The 19198-nt window shown below is 41.6% G+C and overlaps 1 protein-coding gene across 1 annotated transcript; it reads right to left on the reverse strand.

Moving 5' to 3' along the window:
- Positions 1-6119: 6119 nt before the first annotated feature.
- On the reverse strand, positions 6120-14019 carry aoc2 (amine oxidase copper containing 2). Its single transcript, XM_062408789.1, has 5 exons — positions 12383-14019; positions 11355-11473; positions 9693-9859; positions 8735-8867; positions 6120-8622 (listed from the first exon to the last, which is right to left on the reverse strand). Exons 1-5 carry the CDS (start codon positions 13935-13937, stop codon positions 8332-8334), a joined length of 2265 nt encoding a protein of 754 aa, XP_062264773.1. The 5' UTR covers positions 13938-14019; the 3' UTR covers positions 6120-8331.
- Positions 14020-19198: the final 5179 nt, after the last annotated feature.

The raw sequence follows: 19198 nt of genomic DNA on the forward strand, positions 1-19198 counted from the left end.
GGTGGTGGAAGCTCGATCCCACCAATGTAGCCAAGGGTTTACTTAACTTATATTGCAAGGCATTAATAGAAGGACACAAAGAGGGGTTATGAATCGGGCTAACATGCTTGTTTACTTTCCTCCACTCGTCAACTTTATTTCCGCAGAACAGCCCCAATTCTGTTTCTACTCAATTTTCTACAATATTAATTCAGTCAAGGATATTTCATTGTGCAATTACAATTTGTCTTAGATCTACAATAAATGTTCAGTGAACTAAAGCTGTAAACTGTGCAAGAAAACCTAACCTGGTATATTATTGAAAATATAAATCGGATTGATTCCGAAAGATGAAAATTCACTCATTAGCTACTGACCACAAGGCTTATTAATACAATTGAAGTCAATGTTGACTCACATGTAATACGAAGAAAAAAACTATAACATGCCTCAATACTGCTTGTTTAGTGTCAAAAAAAGGCCTACAGGTAATGACGTCTGATCTACTTTCAGCCATCGTTTTTTCAGAAGATCTCATAACAGCAGGATTCTCACGGTATGATTTATATTCAGCTGGTATTACATTACGTTTTCCTTGTAGTTGATATGGTTAACACTAGGGGTCAGCATATTCTTCCCAACAGATAACAGAGCGATAACTGGTCTGCACTAGGTCTTCTTCTTACAGTTTTTTTTCAATTGCTTAAGCACAAACAGGGCCCGGTTTTTCAAAACTCTACACACTATAATCACAATGAGACACCCAATTAGCAGAACACCTCACTACTACAGTAGAGCGCATAACATTGTAAGCTAAGCAAATATCAGACAAACAGAAAATGATGTATCCAGTACAGGTTACAATGCCAGATACCACAGTATATCTGCTGACATTTGGCTGAACTCTTAGTCCAGCCTCCCTAAGCGTTAATCCATGGTTTACGACATCGTCAACTAGTGTTGCGCAAGTTTCATTTGATAAATTTGGTCCTCTTCTTCTTTGAGCATGTTCTCATCCTGCTTCAGGTCTTCCTCTTCCTCTTCTTCTACCTCTGGCACGGCCTCCGTCTCTTCCTCCTTCTCCTTCTCCTCCTCCGTGGATTCCCCCTTTCACCCTCAGGGGGGTCGGGTGGGGGGGTCATTTGACAGTCAGTGCTTTGGAATTGCAAGGAAGTGACATCTTGATATACTTCTGTGTCTAATGTGAACAAGTGTGTTTAGTGTTTTGCAAAACTCTGAAGCTGACATTGTGCTCTGGGCCTATGTTTTGCTCCTTCAGTGTAAGGTTTTGATAATTGTGTAAACTTTTGATTTTAGTGTTTATGCAATCGAAAAAAAACAGTAACTGTAATCACACTTCGGTGTCTGTGTATGTGTCTGTCTATGTGTCTGTCTCTAAAATTTCAAAAGGGCAGATAACTGTCGCTACATTCTACGTGTAGAACATATTCAATTGATTTACAGGAACTTGCAAGGGGACCCCATCAGTCAGGTGAACCCAGCTATTACACTGGGTTCACCTATTACACCGGGTTATAGCATTAGCTATAACCCGCATAAGGACATATCAGAGTACTACACTAGTTGAGATGGACACAAGATCATCAATGGGTTTGCAGTAACATGAAGGGAAGAATTTCACCCCTGTTGCACGGCCAGTTGTTATCAGTTTTTCTCATCTCACACTGCTGAGCTGAAGAAAGACAGAAGTAAACTGAGAACTGGCTGACCAACAAGTGAACTGCATCTGACCTCACTTTTACCATAACCATTGCAGCAGTTGCAAGCATTACGGGTATAATTCATACACACTGACACACATTCTAACACAAGGTTAGTTGCAAAGTAACAAAAGTTAATGTAGCCTGCTGTTTAGTCCAAGTGTTTGGTCATCAGAAGGAGCAGCTGTAGTGGATCCTTCACTGACCTACTTATCTGCTGGGCTGAGATCCATCTTTCACAATCAGCACATTTTTGAGTTAGACCCAGATCCCTGACAGGCAGTTAAAGACTTGTGTAGTTGCTTTTATTTGTTTTGGTTACTATGGTGAAGTCGCCCTGTCAAGACCCATTTCAAAAAAATCCATTATGACTTTGAATGGAGACAACAACAAAAATGAATGGTGCCGTCATGTGCTCTGTCCTGTGTAAGTTCTGTTTCTGTATTCAGACGTTGTACAGGGTAAATTTAACTGGCGCATTCAAAGGCTTTTGCTACTCCAAAAACATAATAATTGATTTCTATAAGCCTTCAGCTGTTGCTCTGCACTTGTTTTGTATTCTGTGTCTCATCCACAATCTGGCGCCCACTTAGTAACCAGAGTGGATAACTGTTTCCATGTATAGACATTTTGTGGAACCAAGGAGTGATGAATATCGTAAAGTTTATGAGATGACTTTGTAATCCTTCAAGGAGGTTCCAGCTATGTAAATCGTTAATCTTCTGGGATCTCGCTCCTCGCTCCTGCGAGGCCTGGTTCTCATGTTGGCCTGCGTATTGTAAACAGCCTCAGGATGTTTGAGTGTTTTTTTATGAATTAAAGAAGCTCTAACAAACATTTCCACCCTGGGTCCAGGCACGACTCCAGGTTGTATAACCTCCCACTCCAGTTAGTTTATGTGGATGTACACTGACAGTGTTTAAATAGTGTTTTCAAAATGGACAATAACAATAGAATGATTTGTATAAAATAGAGATTAACAGACAATGCATCAAAACTGATGATTTTACCAACTTTCTGTAAAAGCCACACACACATCGAGTATGAACAGAGATTTCTTAAATGAAATGTACATTTTTGCAGTTGTTTCATAAATACGGAACGCTGTTTGTAAAATGTGGAGTTGTCTTTAATTCTGCTCAGTTTCTCCACATTTAACATTTTGACAGTAAGTTTTGGAAAATGAAGAGTAGTGTCTGCAGAATACAGAAATTATTAAATAATATCTTATATGAATGAAAATATACAACATTGGTTACATATTGTATACTTAATACAAGAGGCGGTGGTCTAGTGACAGAAACTTGGACTATGGGACGAGAAGGTCTCTGGTTCGTTTGTGGTTCAACTCCACGGAGAGACAACAAAAGACGAACCTGGATTGATCTGTCCAAAAATCCAAGAGTCTTCCTACCCTGTCTAGTGCCCCTGAGCAAGGCACCTTACTCCCCCATCATCTGCTCCCTGAGTGTCGAATGTGGTCGCTCACTGCTCTGTGTGTCCTGCACCAGATGGGTCAAAAGCAGAGGTTAAATTTCCCTACCTGCATGAGTGTGCCTTTGCATGTCTGTGCATGTGTTTGGGACTAATAAATGCATCTTAATCTTAAACTTAGTATCAAGTAAGTCCCAAGTAGGATTACCAAATCCAAGTCAAATCCAAGTCCTTCAACTTATTTTTTTCTAAGTCTTAATAAATGCTTAAAGGGATATTTCACAGAAAAATGATAATTCACTCAGTTTCTAGCTTGAACACAATGTTTATACAGAGTTTGTTTTCATTTATCATGTGCAGAGCTGAAACTGCAGCATTTTTACGCACCAGCAAAGGTCCTGTTAGTCCTGTCTAGTCGAATTATATTCCCAATTCGGAGAATAGATCTCCTTCATCAGGTGTCTCTGCTCCTGCACAATAATCCTGTAGCGATTCTAGTTTCTCGTTGCTCAGTCTTTTACTCCATGCGTCTAAAATGTCTCTGATGTCTGGCTGAACTTAAACGCTGGGTGAGACCAGGTCTGCTGTTGTCCTGAAGATCCAGCCGGGCCCTTTGGATCAGAGGCTCTTCCAGGTGCCAAAACAGTAAACCTGCAGGCTCAAATCTGTTCCATTTAAAAAGAGTCCATGCTCTAAACAGTCCCCCATAAAATAGAGGCAAGTCACACAAATTGATATAATCACAGTTCGTTAAAGCCAGACCTATTGCCCCCCTTAAAATTATGCTTTTTTCTGGTTTCCAGACCATGTCATCATTCCTTGTAAGGTATATCTGGATTTACTGTAGCCTGAAAGCTGCTGCTCTGTTCCCCAGGTGCACTAACCGCTGCCCCCCCTTTTCTTTTGGCAGAAAGAGTTCCCTCTGTGGTACCCGGTGTCCCAGAGGAAATTTACCATAATGGACTGCACTTTCTGTAGCAGACCTGCATTGATGTTATGCTGATGATTATCAGGACTCTTCCTCTGTAGGACATTTTAGGTAACAGCCACTTCCACTTGGCCAACCTCCCCTCCACCTTCTCCACAACTCCCTCCATGTTCTCCTTTACAATGTCATGTTCTAATAAATTAAACCCCAGGTACTTTAGGCCTCCCCTCTTCGAGTTTAGCCCTCCTGGCAGCAGAGTTAGACCTATATACCAACTCCCAAATGCCAACGCCTATCGGGCCAGTTCACTTTAGAAGCTGGGATGTTTCTAAAGGTTTCAAAAAAAAAATTCTAACCTGGTAACATCTTCTTAGTTTTTTAATAAAAAAAAGATCATCTACATAAGCAGACAAACTTAAACAAGTGTTAAAACCAAGTAAAAAATGACCCGCAATAAAAGAATGAACATTGTGCAACATTAGTTCAATTGAAAGTGAATAGAGCATCAGCCTTATAGTCTTATACCCTGATTCACTTAAAAAAGTTTACACAAACCACCATTCATTTTTAAGTACACTCTCAATGTCTCCACAACTCACCTACCTGCTGTCCTCCAGTCTTCTATCCCTGACATGACTGACCTGCTGGACCCCACTTGTTTCCCCACTCTCACACCCACACTCAATGAAGATTCTCCAATTGATCTAAAATGTTTGTCTTTGAATAGTGCGAGGAAGCTGGAGTACCAGAAGAAAACCCAAAGAGACAGAGCTAAAAAATATCTACCGACCAAATAATATTGGTATCCACTGCCGCCACGCATCTAAGTTTTGTCTCTCTGTGTAAGACCCAGTGATGTCAGTAACGCGTTACTTAGCAGCGTTAATCTAATCTGACGACTTTTTTCAGTAACGAGTAATCTAACGCGTTACTATTTCCAAACCAGTAATCAGATTTAAGTTACTTGTCCAAGTCACTTTGCGTTACTATTTTGGTGTTTGTGGTTAAACCGCTGGGCACGTCCCGCGGCTGGAGGAGCAGTCGCCCTGTCGCCCTCCTCTCCACACCGCCAGAGGCTCGGTGGGCATTACGCCTCGAATTTTTTTGTTGGGGGGGGGGGGGGGGTCCTCATCCGCGGTGCCGGGGCTTTCCTTCTCTTGGATCGCGGGACGGTATCCGTCGGCGGTGCGGAAGGCGGGCACCGGTTGGAGGGGACCGGGTAAGACGGTCGGCGGCGGCGACTGTTGAAGCGTGTCGGTCCCGTCTCGCGGATCACCTCACCTACGGCGCCCGCTGGGGGAACCCACCGTTCGCCTCCGGCGGTTTCTAATAAAGTGAGTGTTGCCAAAAACGGTTGTCATTTTTATGTTGAGGCGGCGGGGGTGTTGTCGGCAGGTGCTGAATGTAACCAATAAAGTAACTTGTAATCTAACTTAGTTACTTTTAAAACGAGTAACTTGTAAAGTAACTAAGTTACTTTTAAAAATCAAGTTATCTGTGCAGACACTGATAAGACCATGTCAAGTTGGCTTTACTTTATCTTTGAGGCACAGTTGTGGTTCATATCCTGTCATTGCTTTTATATATGTCACAGAGGAAATTGAAAGCCTTTAACAGAAACCCCCACACTTACACACACACACACACACACACACACAAGTAATCGCTGAACCTCACATGCACTCATATCACATCCGCTGATTCTGTTCCCATGAAGTCCATGGACTGAGAAAAGAGGTCAAGGTATTTCTTACTTTGTGTGTGTGTGTGTGTGTGTGTCTGTGTGTGTGTGTGTGTGTGTGTGTGTGTGTGTGTGTGTGTGTTTATGTGTGTCTGTGAGGGAGAGAGGAATTTCACTGGTCTGGTTTCAATTTTCAAGTGGTTTCAAAACCATGAGGAAGTGTGTGTGTGTGTGTGTGTGTGTGTGTGTGTGTGTGTGTGTGTGTGTGTGCATATGTGTTTGTATTTTCACATTCTGAAAGTCATTTTGTGGCCCTACATTCATTCAATGGAACACTGGATTCAAACACTGATATTAAAAGAGAAAATAAAATAAAAAAAGTACAAATAGCCCTTTATTTTGAGAATATACAACAACACTACAATAATCCAGATAACAGTAGAAAAACAGACCAAGTGAAAAAATCAGTCACAGTCAGTTGTTCAGTAGTCACAGCCTGGAGCCATTTAAGTGCACAGTGTCAGTTTAGAATGTATACACTTTAGTTAACCACTACACTGTCACTTCAAAAGAGGTTATGAGATCAGTGGAGATATCAAGTGGAGAGGTGTAACACTAACTGCAGAAGCTATGGGCTTTAGGACTACATCTATTTGAAAAATAACATACAATGAATGGTCCGGTGTGTAGGTTTATGGAGGATGTAGATGCTATACTGGGTCAGTGAAGCACAAAGCCATTTCTTTCTTACCAGCCCTGTCATTCTTTTATACAACTTGACTTTTAGTTAAGCTATAAAAAATACCTTTTATCTCTCTTGAAGAACGTAAGACGTAGCACCATTGTTTTCTTTGCAGTCTCCATGATTCTTGTCAGCCATGACACGTTAGAACTACATGCATGTTTTGTTCATCCTGATTGTAACCAGACAGTCACATTCTTTTTTCAAACTATTGCCCAGGATCAGGGTTGTCTTCCAACTCTCTGTCGGAATTCAGTAGCCCACAACTATCAACTTTCTCAGACAGTGCTTCAACAAGTTTTTTCTTTCTTTCAGTTGTAAACTTTAAATCCTACTTTTGGTATTGCATGTGCATTTAATAAGAGCTATACAACTCTTCTCTGACTTTGGGCAATGAATTTATCAATCACCTACCCATTTTATTTAAAAGGCACTTATTTTAGCTGCAACAGTAAGAGGAAATATCTATATAGATATCAGGTATTTGAGTACAGCGCTGGAGTCAGAACCTGGTTAGCCTAGCTCAGAATAAAGAAAGGACGCAGGGGAGTCTGCTTCTGTTCAAACTTCAAATACACCGACAGCACCTCTAAAGCTCAATGAGCAATGCAATGGTCAGTTATAAACAAACATACAGCATAAAGCGGGACTTTCTGATTTTGGTGCAATGACTCAATTCAAAACCTGTTTCTTGATGAGGTAAATGGAACTGCACTATTTTCTAGCTCTTACTCCAGTGAAGTATAATATGACAAATAAGCCATTTTTATACATGGACTATAAACAATGTGCAGATCATGTGGTTTTCCCTTCACATATGAAAAATACAACAGGAGATTTTCAATCACACCAGCTTATCACCAATTGCTAGAAAAACTGGAGAATATCTGGAGGCTTCTATTGCATTCTCACATACAGCCTCTTTGGATAGTTTCTGGATATTATCCAGAGCTCAGTCCAGGTCTGCATAATGCTATATTGTAACCAGCACTTAAGAAAGCCAGCCATAATGAATGTCACACTTAAAGCAGTAAAATGCATAGAAAAGTTTGTAAACATGATACTTCTTATGCATTATTATTGCAACTCCCTCCTGACAGGTCTACCGGCTAGTGCCATCCGACCTCTGCGCCTTATCCAGGATGCAACAGCTCGACTTGTCTTTAACCAACCTAAATTCACTCATACTACTTTGTTCCTCCGTTCACTTCAATGGTTACCAGTGGATGCCATTTCAAAACACTAGTACTTGCATACCGTGCTGAGAATAGATCGGGTCCAGTCTACATCCAGGATATCGTCAAACCTTACACTCCGGCCCGTCTACAGCATTCTGCATCTGCCAATCAAACTGATTGGCAGATGCTCCCTCACTGTGAGGGATAGTTAGACACTCAACAAAATCATGACTTTGTAACAAATATTTCTGGTTTATTCAATTTTCTGAAGTTTTATGTTTATCCCCGTCCTTTTATGGGCATCTGAAAAGGTTTGGACAGAGCAAGGCTTGCTGTTTCCTCCTGCTTCCAGTCTTAATGCTAAGCTAGGCCAACCACATCCCCATTCTAGGTCTGACATACAGGTATTAGTGTTGTATCAATAATCTCACAGCCAGAAAAAAAAGCTCATTAACATATTCTCCAAAATAACAAAAATATTCCTTTACTCATTCACTTGTCTACAGTGCAGCTTTAAAACACATGCAGCACTGACAATGAACCCTCCCAATTTGCCTCTATAATCATGTTCAAACTGGCACATACGTCTTTATGCATAGATTACTAAATCAGCCCATCTCTGAAATCCCGAAGTCTGGGAAGCTAATTACCTAGCAGTGGTCAATGAATTACACCGGTTCCTCAAACTTCATGACTCCATCAAAACCATGGTAAGTGAAGGGCTCTAGCACGGGGCTGCAGGGCTCTTTAGCAAGGCAGGCCATCCTGTTGTTGTCACAGCTAGTCTCTGTGGTAGGCTCAAAGTACACTCCATCAGGAGAGTCTATGGATGGATCCTCATCAAAGTAGTTGTGAGGCCGCAGCAGGACCCCACCCCCGTTACCCACAGTTACCGTATTGGGGATGTCCTCTGAATGTGGTATATGGAGGAAACCGGCAGTCACCCAGGCAACCAGGTCCTACGGACACATACACATCACACAAATTCCTTTAGCTATGTTGTCTGATTTAAGGTTAAAAAAAATTGTATTATGTTATTAGTTTTACTTATAGATTCCATAGAAAATATACCTCATTTTCAATACTTTCGTTGTCTGCAATGTACTTGCTGAAGTCAACAGCTGGAGACCAGACGTTATTTTGATTGTACAGACTGCTGCTGGTCTGCTCGGAGTCCTTATGCTTTGTAATGGCAACCTTATACCTGGAGACAGACAGAGGAGGTGCAGATAAAGTGGTGACTACAGGACCACAGCAAACTGAATTTCCTTACATTGCACTAATGGCGTCAGCATTGTCTGACCATACTGAGAATGCATGGGATGGAACTAAAGCATAAAACAGCAAACATGTTTACTGGTCACTTTGGTATGGTTACTGATTTTTTTGACTGCTTTTGTGATAAAACTACAGTATACGTATTCACTGACAGCACAGAGTAGAATATTCATCTGTTGATCCTGATTAATAATGTTGTTTATAAAATGTCTGTTTAATCACAAGCATAAGCCCCAGTCTGATTCCCACAAAGTTATTGTAGAAATTTGGTGGATTTTACTGGCATTGCTGCTTAAATAGATTGTTGTTAGTTTTTATCTGTAGCATCGGGAAGAGTAATCAGGGTGTCTTTTAACAGACACGCATGGAGCAAAGCTGGAAGCAGAATAAACAGAAGAAGTTTCTAACACACAGTCCTTATATCCAATCCTCACGAATATCAGTGCTTCGTGCTTTGAAAATAGGTCAACATTGAAACACAGACACACCCTCTGTCTCCAAGCTTTCCCTCTCCACAGGGGGGCTCATCCTATAATTGTTACTTCCCAGACCAAGTACTGACTGTGATCTTTCAATAGCATAGTGAATATAGCAAATTTAAACCAATGCAAATTGATGCTGCTGGGGTTCATATGTCATAGCCCCATTGGTATCTTGTATCTGACTTAACTTTTAATCATGGGACAATGACATGTTTTCAGTCATGAACATTTAGGGATGAGAGGGTTACTCTGCAGCTGTCCAGTCTCACCTGGCCCAGGACATGGCTTTCTCCTCAGCCTCGCTCTCTGGAAGGGGGTCACCTGTAAAGCTGTACACCTGCAGCCTGTAGGAACGCTGGTGACCCCAGCGGTTCAACTTGTCACTGGCGATATGGAGGTAGCGAGGAGTCTTGGTGTTGTAGCGCAGGGCTGCATCCTGTGGAAGGGTCACAGTGGACATTATTCCCATGGTCACAATTTATGAGTTGCTTTGGTGCTGCCACAAAAATAGCACATAACAAAGTAATAAAATCGATAAAGTAATAAGTGATAACAAAGAAAAGGGAGGGCATGAATGGAAGGATGAGGAAGAAAAGAGTGTTCAGTGATCACAAGGATTTCCTATCCCATGATGATGACCATTCTGCTGATACAGATTCTATAGATTTGTGATCATGTCTTTGTGCTGAACTGAGTATTAGTATTACACACATTTGTTTCCTTCCACCAACTCATATTTGTCTAATATAATTGTCAGTGTATGTCGCACCACTTTTTCTTTTTGTATTCCTCCTCTGTCTTGTGTCAGAAACATCATCAACACAAACGCGGTGAATCCTGCAGAGGACGTCCTGTTTTCTTGTTACATGGGCTCATTAAGACTTTCTCTGGAGTTTCAACTAGGGGGCTGGAATAGCTTGAGTTCAATGCATATCCAAATCCATATCTGAAAGCAGCTATAGCCATTTTAATATGTTTTTAAGGGTAAAATAACACATTTTCCAAAAACTAATTATTTCTGAAATGAACCCCTTCAGTTTAGTAGGAAATGGCACTGAAGAATAAGGGAAGAAATCGATCACAATTCAATAATGTTTCCCAAACATGCATGCATCCTTTATCACAAAATAACACTGAGACTCTCAACACCAGTGGTGTATTGGTTATGAGGTCAGAGAGGCCCTCTGGGACAAATTCCAGTTGGCCTGACAGCCCCCCCCCCCCCCCCCCACAATCCGCCCCATAGTCTGAGGATGAATTTCTTATTAGACCTTGGTTGCAGACTGTTACTCCTAAAGCCTGAAACACGCTTCTGCGACTGCGTCTGCGTCTTTTCACGCCGCTGTGGCGCAAGACTGGTTTTCATTCATGCTTCCCCAACCGTTGCGCGTCTTACAAAGCAATTCCGCGCCAGAACACTAGGCGGAGTAATGCTTTCTGTCGAAGATGACCTTAGAGACGCCTTCTTTCTTCTTCGTCGATTGTTTATTTACATAGCCACTGCGGCTCCTCGTAGCCTTTTTCTGACGGACAAATCCGCCAGTCAGTGACAGGTTATACAAGTGATCATACTATCGGATATCTTCTGCCAAGTGCTCTTCTATTTGGTCCATATTCGTTCTTCTAAATCTTCCGTGATTTCTGCCGGTATTATGGGGGCATGAAACCGGAAATGCAGCTCCAGAAGGGATGTAGAGCAGACCAATCACAGCCTTGCGGGCTGAGTGAGCTTGCGGAACTTTGCTGTAAATTTTAGAAAAGGGGGTCGACACCCGTCAGCACGTAAGGAGGGATACATAAGCACGTAAGGGACCCGGAAGGGCTCTTGCGCTTACGGGCCCGTGAAAACGCAGAAGCATGTTTCAGGCTTAACTCCTGCTCTTTAAAACCCAAGTTAAAAACACAGGAAGTGAATAAAGATAAAAGCAAACCTTCTCTGTTTTGAGTTGATTCTCCACCAGCTGAGGGACCATAGCATAGTGATGAGGCATCCATGGCAGAGACACGTTAACAAACTCCATGTCTTTGGTCTGGAATACATTCTTCACTCCTGCAGAGGAACAATGCAAAAATGTTTGAATTCAGTTGTTTGGTTTGTGACGGGCTAATTTCTTTTAAATTCTGTTCCATTTTTAAATGAATCCAAAGCTATACTAGTCAATATTTTTCTGTCTACAAGCACTGAATGACTATGTATATTGATACACCCAAAAATAATTATTGCCAACTCGGAAGTTCTCCTCATGTCAAGCTCTATGGAGCATTTCAAAGTCCCTTTGCAGTCTGCATATGATACATTGATAAAATCTGTTCCTGCATCCGTTTCACCTCAAAAAGAAAATGGACACAGAGCCAGGCTCTGGTATTTATAGTGGTTAATCCCAGGTTGGAAATCCAACGGATTGCTTGCCTGTATAGGTTATAACATCAGCTTCTGATAACAACGGAGCATCTAGTCTTTACTCTATAGGAGCAGGAGAGCTTTTAGGTGAGTGGCTGTCAAAAAGAGAAGCTGATACATACAAGGATCATATAAGCCGCCTTAAATTCAGTGACTCTATCATCCTGGCCATGGCCGAACCCAGGTCAAGGCGTTGCATGGCCACGATGGCCACGATGGATATATCAATCTTTTTATTTTTCTTAATCAAACATTATGGTCAAATAATATCTGCCTTTTCTCTTTGACCAGCTTTATACTGTTTATACCACCCTGTACCGTTAAGCAGGTTTAAATGTGGTGCTACATAAGATGGCTCTAAGCATTAGCAAACTATAGCGTTTCAAATGTCCAATAAGCAGGCTTGAGTTAATTAATTAATATATAACGTCAATTGTAATCATGCAGAACACAATATTATGTGAAAATGATGTAGCACCAAGGTGAAGGGGTCCCTCAAATCAAATTATACTAAGGACCCCATAAATGCTAGGGCCGGCCCTGGATACTGCCTCTCACCCAATAAATCCAAGTCCACTTTGAAGTTGATGAAGTGGGTGTGGATGTTTCCCAGGACATTTTCCGCCACCTGGTGCCCGTGTTTCAGACTGCCATTCACCAGGTAAGAGGAGGAGATGTAGCCAGTGGCGTGCACCTTGGCCTCCACTGCTCCGCTCTGGTAGAAGATGAAATCCCACATGTAGTCGTAGTTTCCTATAGCTGTGATCGTTCTGAACACTAAGGCGCTGTTCACCATCCCTCCATAACTGTTGTGAAAAAAGTCCGCGAAGTGCCTGCGCAGGGGCTGACCCATGTTGTGCTCAAAGATGCAGATCGAATTCCTGAATCTGACGGGGACTGGGACATCGATGTAGCGATATGTGTCAACGTAGGTGGCCGCGTAGGGACAGTCAACGCCACGGACCAGTTCGTGCGCGAAGCGCCCTATACCGATGCTTGAATCAAAAAACTTGGTAAGCATCATCCCGGGTGTCACGGAGCCATACACCGACATGGCCTCTTGAACGCTCAGCTCGTAGGCTATCCTCTCACCCTTGAACCGAACATCAAACACCCTCATACCCGTGAGAGAGCTCAACCCGAAGGCGAAGCTCCAGTCCAGGTACAGGACCTGGTTGTGGTTCACACTGAAGCGCTTCCCCTCCATGTAAAACTGCTGCGGGGCCACTTGCAGAGGCTTGGTCCTGGGTTTCAGAGAGCCATAATCAGTGGACTCCTTGTATACTATCTTCTTGACCAAGCCACTGTCATATTTCTTTTGAAGATCTGCCACAGTGTCAAAGTATACACCGTTATAAAGCAGCCGATTGACCGCCCAGTAGGACGCGTTGACGCTCTTGTGGTCAACCAGCACCTCGAAGCCCACCGGCTGGATGTACATGCTGCTAAAATCCCTGTGGAAGGCGATCCAGGTCTGTCTGTCCCCGGACCGGACTCCGCGGGGCATCTGCTCAAACGCGTTAAGCGTCTTGCCGCTAGCGTTGAAACTCTCTTTCAGGAGCTTCTTCAGGTGGGAAAAAACTTTGTCCTCCAAAAACTGGAAAAGCAAACCGTATTCCCCGATAGTGACCGTGCGCGCATTGATGGGCAGCCGGTCCTTATACCTGTCTGTGGTGACATCTCTGTGTTTTTTCGGGTTAGGAAGAGGCCACACAAGGTACTCCTTGATGTAGCCCTGGGCCCCGTGGAACACGACCACTGTCGCCTCCCTCACTGGCTTGGAACCGTTGCCATCTAAGTAAGCCAGCGCGTCAGCTTTCTTTGGCAAGGAGAGGTCTATTAAGAACAGATAATTGTCAGATGGTTTGGTGAGTTGGTGGGTGGATATGTCCAAGTCTTTCTGACGGAGCATGTACTGCTGGACCTGAGAGTACTCCTCCTGGGTGAGGTCCGCGAACACAAGGCTGTGGTCGTCGTGCTTTCCCCGCAGCGGTTGGACGCGCTGAGTGGCACATTTGGGTGCCCTGCTGGCGGGAATGCCAATCAGAACGATGTTAAGAACGATAGAGACGAGCACAAAGAAGACGAGCGCACACTTCACTACAGAGTTCATTTTCCACTCTAAGTTTACGCACGGTCTCAAGGAGACAGAGCCGCGCAGAGAAGTGTGTGTTCCTGGTAACGGCGAGCAGTCCAAAGGGTTTACAGAAGAGAGGCGCGACCCTCAACATCTTCCTCCCACCCAGCACGGATTCCACAATCCCTGACCCTCCCTCTTCCTTGGAGCGAACAGTTATGTGACTGCTGTTGCATCCAACCTCAGCTCCCCCATTCCACATGACTGTTTTACGCACGTTACTTAATCGTTTGGTAATTATAGCGACAATGTGAATGAAACAGAAAATAAACTCTATAAATATGAACATGATCACGCATGAAAAAGTGCTTCATGCGGTCGAGGTACACGTAGACATCTAACCAAACACACAAGCAAGAGCCGTCTCCTTTTTCACTTGAATTGAGAGCAGTTTCCAAATCACTCAAAACAGATGATCGGAAAAAAGTTGGCAAAAAAGTGCAATATATTGTGAATCATGTTTTCTTAGTGTTATGCTGATCAGGTTGCTTCTGACTAAACTTTGATTAGTTAATTAAAAGACTGAACTCTTTAGCTTTAGATAGTCATAATAATAAATACAAATAATAACTTTAGTTATACAGCACCTTTTAGTGCTTCACAAAAACGACAAAAAAAAACAAGAAGACTAACAAAGACAAAAAGCAAATTGATACAACGTCATTGCCATATAATGCCTGAAAGTTTGTTTCAGGACTTCCAAACCCTCAGTCCATAAGAAACTGCCTCAGTGGCAGATTTCCAGTCATGCACTTTTTCACACTGATGTGTATTTTGAATAAAATATTCTGGATGGAAACTTGCTGTGCATCTTCACTGCATTGTTTCTCGTCTTGTTATGAAAACAACAGTTACCACGGCGTAGACTATTATCAGATTTTTCCCTGTTTGCTCTAACAGCCAAAACATTTGTTTTGAGTGTATGTCATTCATGTCAGTCAGGTGGACACTTCCAAATCTTTTATTTATAATAGTTTTGTGCCTGAATGTTTCAGGATGTTAATTGTAATTTACATTTTGAAAGCAGTGTCAGACTTTAAAAATCTTTGTCATTAGTAAGATCATACTCCTCTTTATCTTCACTCCCTCTAATATTACAGAGAACATGGCCCCTGTGTCCCCATCATTGAAAAACCCAAACATTTGCAAGTTGCTCTAGAAATGAAATCATCAGCATTGTAAAAATAGAAATTGAGTCAACAATTCTTTTCAGTCCTTTGCTTCAACAAAATTTTAAAAAAAAATATTATGGCCTCAGTTGACTAGATTTCTAAATAAAATTTAGTTATCTAGAATCAGGGGGTTATATTCACATAACAACATGCATTGCAAATCCCCTAGAAATTCAACTTTTCCCCATATGAAAAGAGATACATGGTCATCTTAAACTTGCACACCATGACAGGTCTGCACCTCAGACACATTCTGTTTGACTTGGAGTAAAATAACAACATTACATTTACTGTAATCAATTTGAGTTGTGGAGATTTGGAATAAATCAACAGATGTAAATATTCTAAGCTGGACAAACATGAAGAACTTAAGTTAAGGTAGACCATTTTTTCACATTTCTTGTCTTGAGAATATGTTTCTACTTCTCTTCCATTGGTTTTTCATTTATTTTGATTTGTGTAGGACTCAAATTTGACAGATATTACAGATTAGTAAATTAATTAATCAGTAAACTGCCAGGTTATTGTGAAAATAATGGGCCTACTCTACAACAGCTAAATAACACAGCCTGAACTGAAGAGCAACACAAAACATCCCTCCAAGTAACTTTAACTCAACTTTTGTGTCAGGCATTTTAGACTTCATAGAGTTCCAAGGTCAGCCGGCAGAATATTAATTATTTACCAAAGCACAATAATAACTCCCTTTGGAAACTGTTTCTGAAAGCAAAATAGATTTCGTACACCAGTCTCTGCCTCTGCCCTTGCTTCAGGACAAACTACAACCTATAGCAGAAACTAATGCTAATACTGCAATAAATCAAAGCCCTGTAAGAAATCCTATATTTATGAGCATTATAAGCATTGCAGAGGGGGTTCAGGGCTAGTTGCACAATAACAAAAAAAATCATATTCTGAATTTAATGAACAAATTCCCATGATTGAACAGTGTGGGGCCAGACAACCTATAGCACTTGGAAGGCTTCGGTGGAGTTATGAGAATATATATATATATATTCCAACTAGGGTCCATTAAATAGATAAAGGCATAATAGGATAGGGAAAACAGCTATTGGCTCCTCTAATGATGTATTTTAGTATCTCCAAGTCTTAGTCCCTCACCAAACATGAAGAATCAAATCAAACCAAACTAAAGCTTGCCTCATGCTATCTTTCTCTCTCTCTCTCTCTCTCTCTCTCTCTCTCTCTCTCTCTCATGCAGGTGAGCTTATGACCCCCCTATCTAGACTCCGCCCTTTAAAGTTGATATATTTTAACATTATTTTCTTTCAAATTTACCAGATCTTTTGTAATTCACGACTCAGCTAACATGTATTTATAATTGATACTTTGTAATTGATGCATATTATTTAATGTTTTCTTTATGTTGAATAACTTGTCACAAACCAATGACGGTTGAGTTGTACCGTCAGGTGTGTTGTGCTAGTAATGGCCAATTTCAAGGAGTATGGGGTTGACAACTGAATCATTCCATCGAACTGGTCCAGTCCTAGATCCTAAATTTGAAGGAAAAGACCAAATTTGGCTGCACTGAGACCACATTTGAATCCAGAGTAAATACTACTAACTGTACTAAGGGCTTAGAGCCACACTTCAACTGTGACATAGGAATATATCTGAATCCACCTATAGCAAGATACTGTAATCAGCTGTACATTTTTAGCTGAATATCTGTCCCTTCCTTACCTACATGTGCTAGCACTGAAGCTGGATGTAAAGACTACAGGACCAACAATGGATAGGTCCCCTGTTGTTGTTTCTTCCAGGTCCCACCAGGTCACTCAGGAAAGGATGTCAGGGCTAATCGGCCTGCTCTTGACCCGCCGTGCTTCCTGCCATCCGGGTGGGAATTGTTTTTCCCAGATTAGGCACGCAGCCATCATCCTCTCCTGTGTTTGAAACCTGACCCTTTGAATGTGTTTTTGAGGGCCACATATTTGTAAGACTTTTCTACAACATTTGAATCCAAGACAACAGCCGCAGGCTTCACATGAACTATATGGCATGTTCGGATAAAGAGAGTGTTGCAATGTGAGGAAACTTTACCCTGCAATGAGCAATAATTTGTTTTAATAGGGTTAGGGTTACTTGAATATATTATATTGTACAGTCTTTACATAAGCTTGGGAGGTGGCTTACATATCATCAGTGACAGTGCAACAATGCAATGATGGACTTAAGGCGTATATGGATGACACAAGATGAAGCCAAAATATCTCTATTACAGGCTCTGTCTAGTTTTCATTTACAGTTATTTTCACTTTCACTTCCAAGGCAGTACTTCAGATCTATTGTCCATCTGTCACTGGGGTTAGTGATGCAGGTCCCAGGTATATCCCTGTAAACAAAAGGTGACATGAACTTACACCTCACTGTAGAATTAAGTGAATACTCTCATACTCACATAGCACCATGTTAATTATTTTTAACCATAGTCGCTGTAAAACACAAATATATGTAATTTTACAAGTACTTCCTGTATGCAGTTTCATGCTTTAAAATGAAAGAACGGGTCTAAATTACATAATATTAAACAGTGACTTGCGTACGCATTAAATGGGGTCTGCCAGATGCGTAGGCTGCTTCCCACATACATGCAAACTTTTGCTCCTTCATATTTCATGTTGAATCAAATGAACAGAAGTACATGTGTTGATATTGTGTCAGCAACCATATCATGGAACTGATTCCAGACAAGACCACGTGAACAGCACAGCACTAAAGTCTTGTCGTTTGATTTGAGCGACCTTTGTTGCAAAGAAATTGAAGGAAACAAAAGCCACTGACATGTGTTTAACTCTGAATTTATTACTGCACTCTACAATTGGAATTCTAAAGCAGGGGAAGGTTTTCATCCATGTTTAGAACAGAGCCCCTCCCCTATGGGTTTGAATAACCTAAGAGCTTTTTCAGGATGAGGAAAATTCATTACTCTCCCACTCTCACAGGAACATTAAAAATAACACAGAGATAAAAGAAATCCCCCAAAAAATGGGAAAGAGATTAAAATAAATGAATAGGATAGAATCTGTATAAAAATTAGAAATGAATTGAAGGAGTAAAGTGACTAAAAGCTGCTTCTCCTTTTTTAGATGTTGTTCCAACAGCAGACCACTCCCCAGGGATCTCAGAGGTCTCGTAGGGTTGTATTGCACTAGTAAATGATAAATGTTTTTCTTCATATAGTGCTTCTCTATCAGTAGAGTTTTCCATTCACCCATCCACACACACATTCATCCATTACATCTATTAGCAGCCCTTTTTTTGTTTTCCCAGAGAGGCAGTTTGAGGTTCAGCATCTGGCCCAAGGACACTTGTGGATGGGAAAGACTGGAATCCAACTGCCGACCTTCTGGTCAGAGGAAGACTACAATATTGTGTAAAAGGACTTAAGGCTATGTGCATATAACCCTGGTTGTTTGATTATTATGACCAAGATGTCTCACAAGACAACTCCTCATCTTGAATTAGTGAGAAGACGCTGCTCATCCGAATGACAGTGTCATCTGCACTAATCATCTGCACTAGCAGGTAGATCACTGGGTCATTTATGTTGTATGTAAAGATCTGGGATGAGTTGCTTTCATTTATTAGATGTGTTTGTGTGTGTGTGTGTGTGTGTGTTTGTGTGTCTGTGTGTGTGTGTGTGCTGCTCTGTTTCATTGCTGCAGCAAAGATTATCTCCTAAACAGATTAAAAGTGAGACTCCTTTGTGACACCAGAAAACCTGAGTTGGACCCTAAGATAGTGATACAGGCCCCCATTCCAGAGGCAGGATTGTGGTATTCTGCTTGTAACACACAAACATGCATGGTGTGCACAAAAGTTATCATATTACCATTTAATCCCTTTTATCTGTCTTTTAATTTAAATATAATAATAAAGTATAAGCACTAGTAGGATAGTAAGTAGACACCCCTCCAGCCTCATTGACTATGCTGATATAGAGAGGGTGAGCAGCTTCTGATTCCTCTGAGTGCACATCACTGAGGACCTCTCCTGGTTACTCCACACAGACACCATGGTCAGGAAAGCCAGTCAGCA

Source organism: Platichthys flesus, chromosome 16, assembly GCF_949316205.1.
Source record: "Platichthys flesus chromosome 16, fPlaFle2.1, whole genome shotgun sequence".
NCBI classification, from domain to species: Eukaryota; Metazoa; Chordata; class Actinopteri; order Pleuronectiformes; family Pleuronectidae; genus Platichthys; species Platichthys flesus.

What these genes read in the sequence shown, in the direction of transcription:
- aoc2 (XM_062408789.1), bottom strand. Translation starts at nt 13,937, where the DNA reads ATGAACTCTGTAGTGAAGTGTGCGCTCGTCTTCTTTGTGCTCGTCTCT. An exon ending in AAAGCCATGTCCTGGGCCAG is followed by an intron (nt 8,868 to 9,692) that starts GTGAGACTGGAC and finishes GTCTGTCTCCAG; the next exon opens with GTATAAGGTTGCCATTACAA. An exon ending in ACGAAAGTATTGAAAATGAG is followed by an intron (nt 8,623 to 8,734) that starts GTATATTTTCTA and finishes ATGTGTCCGTAG; the next exon opens with GACCTGGTTGCCTGGGTGAC.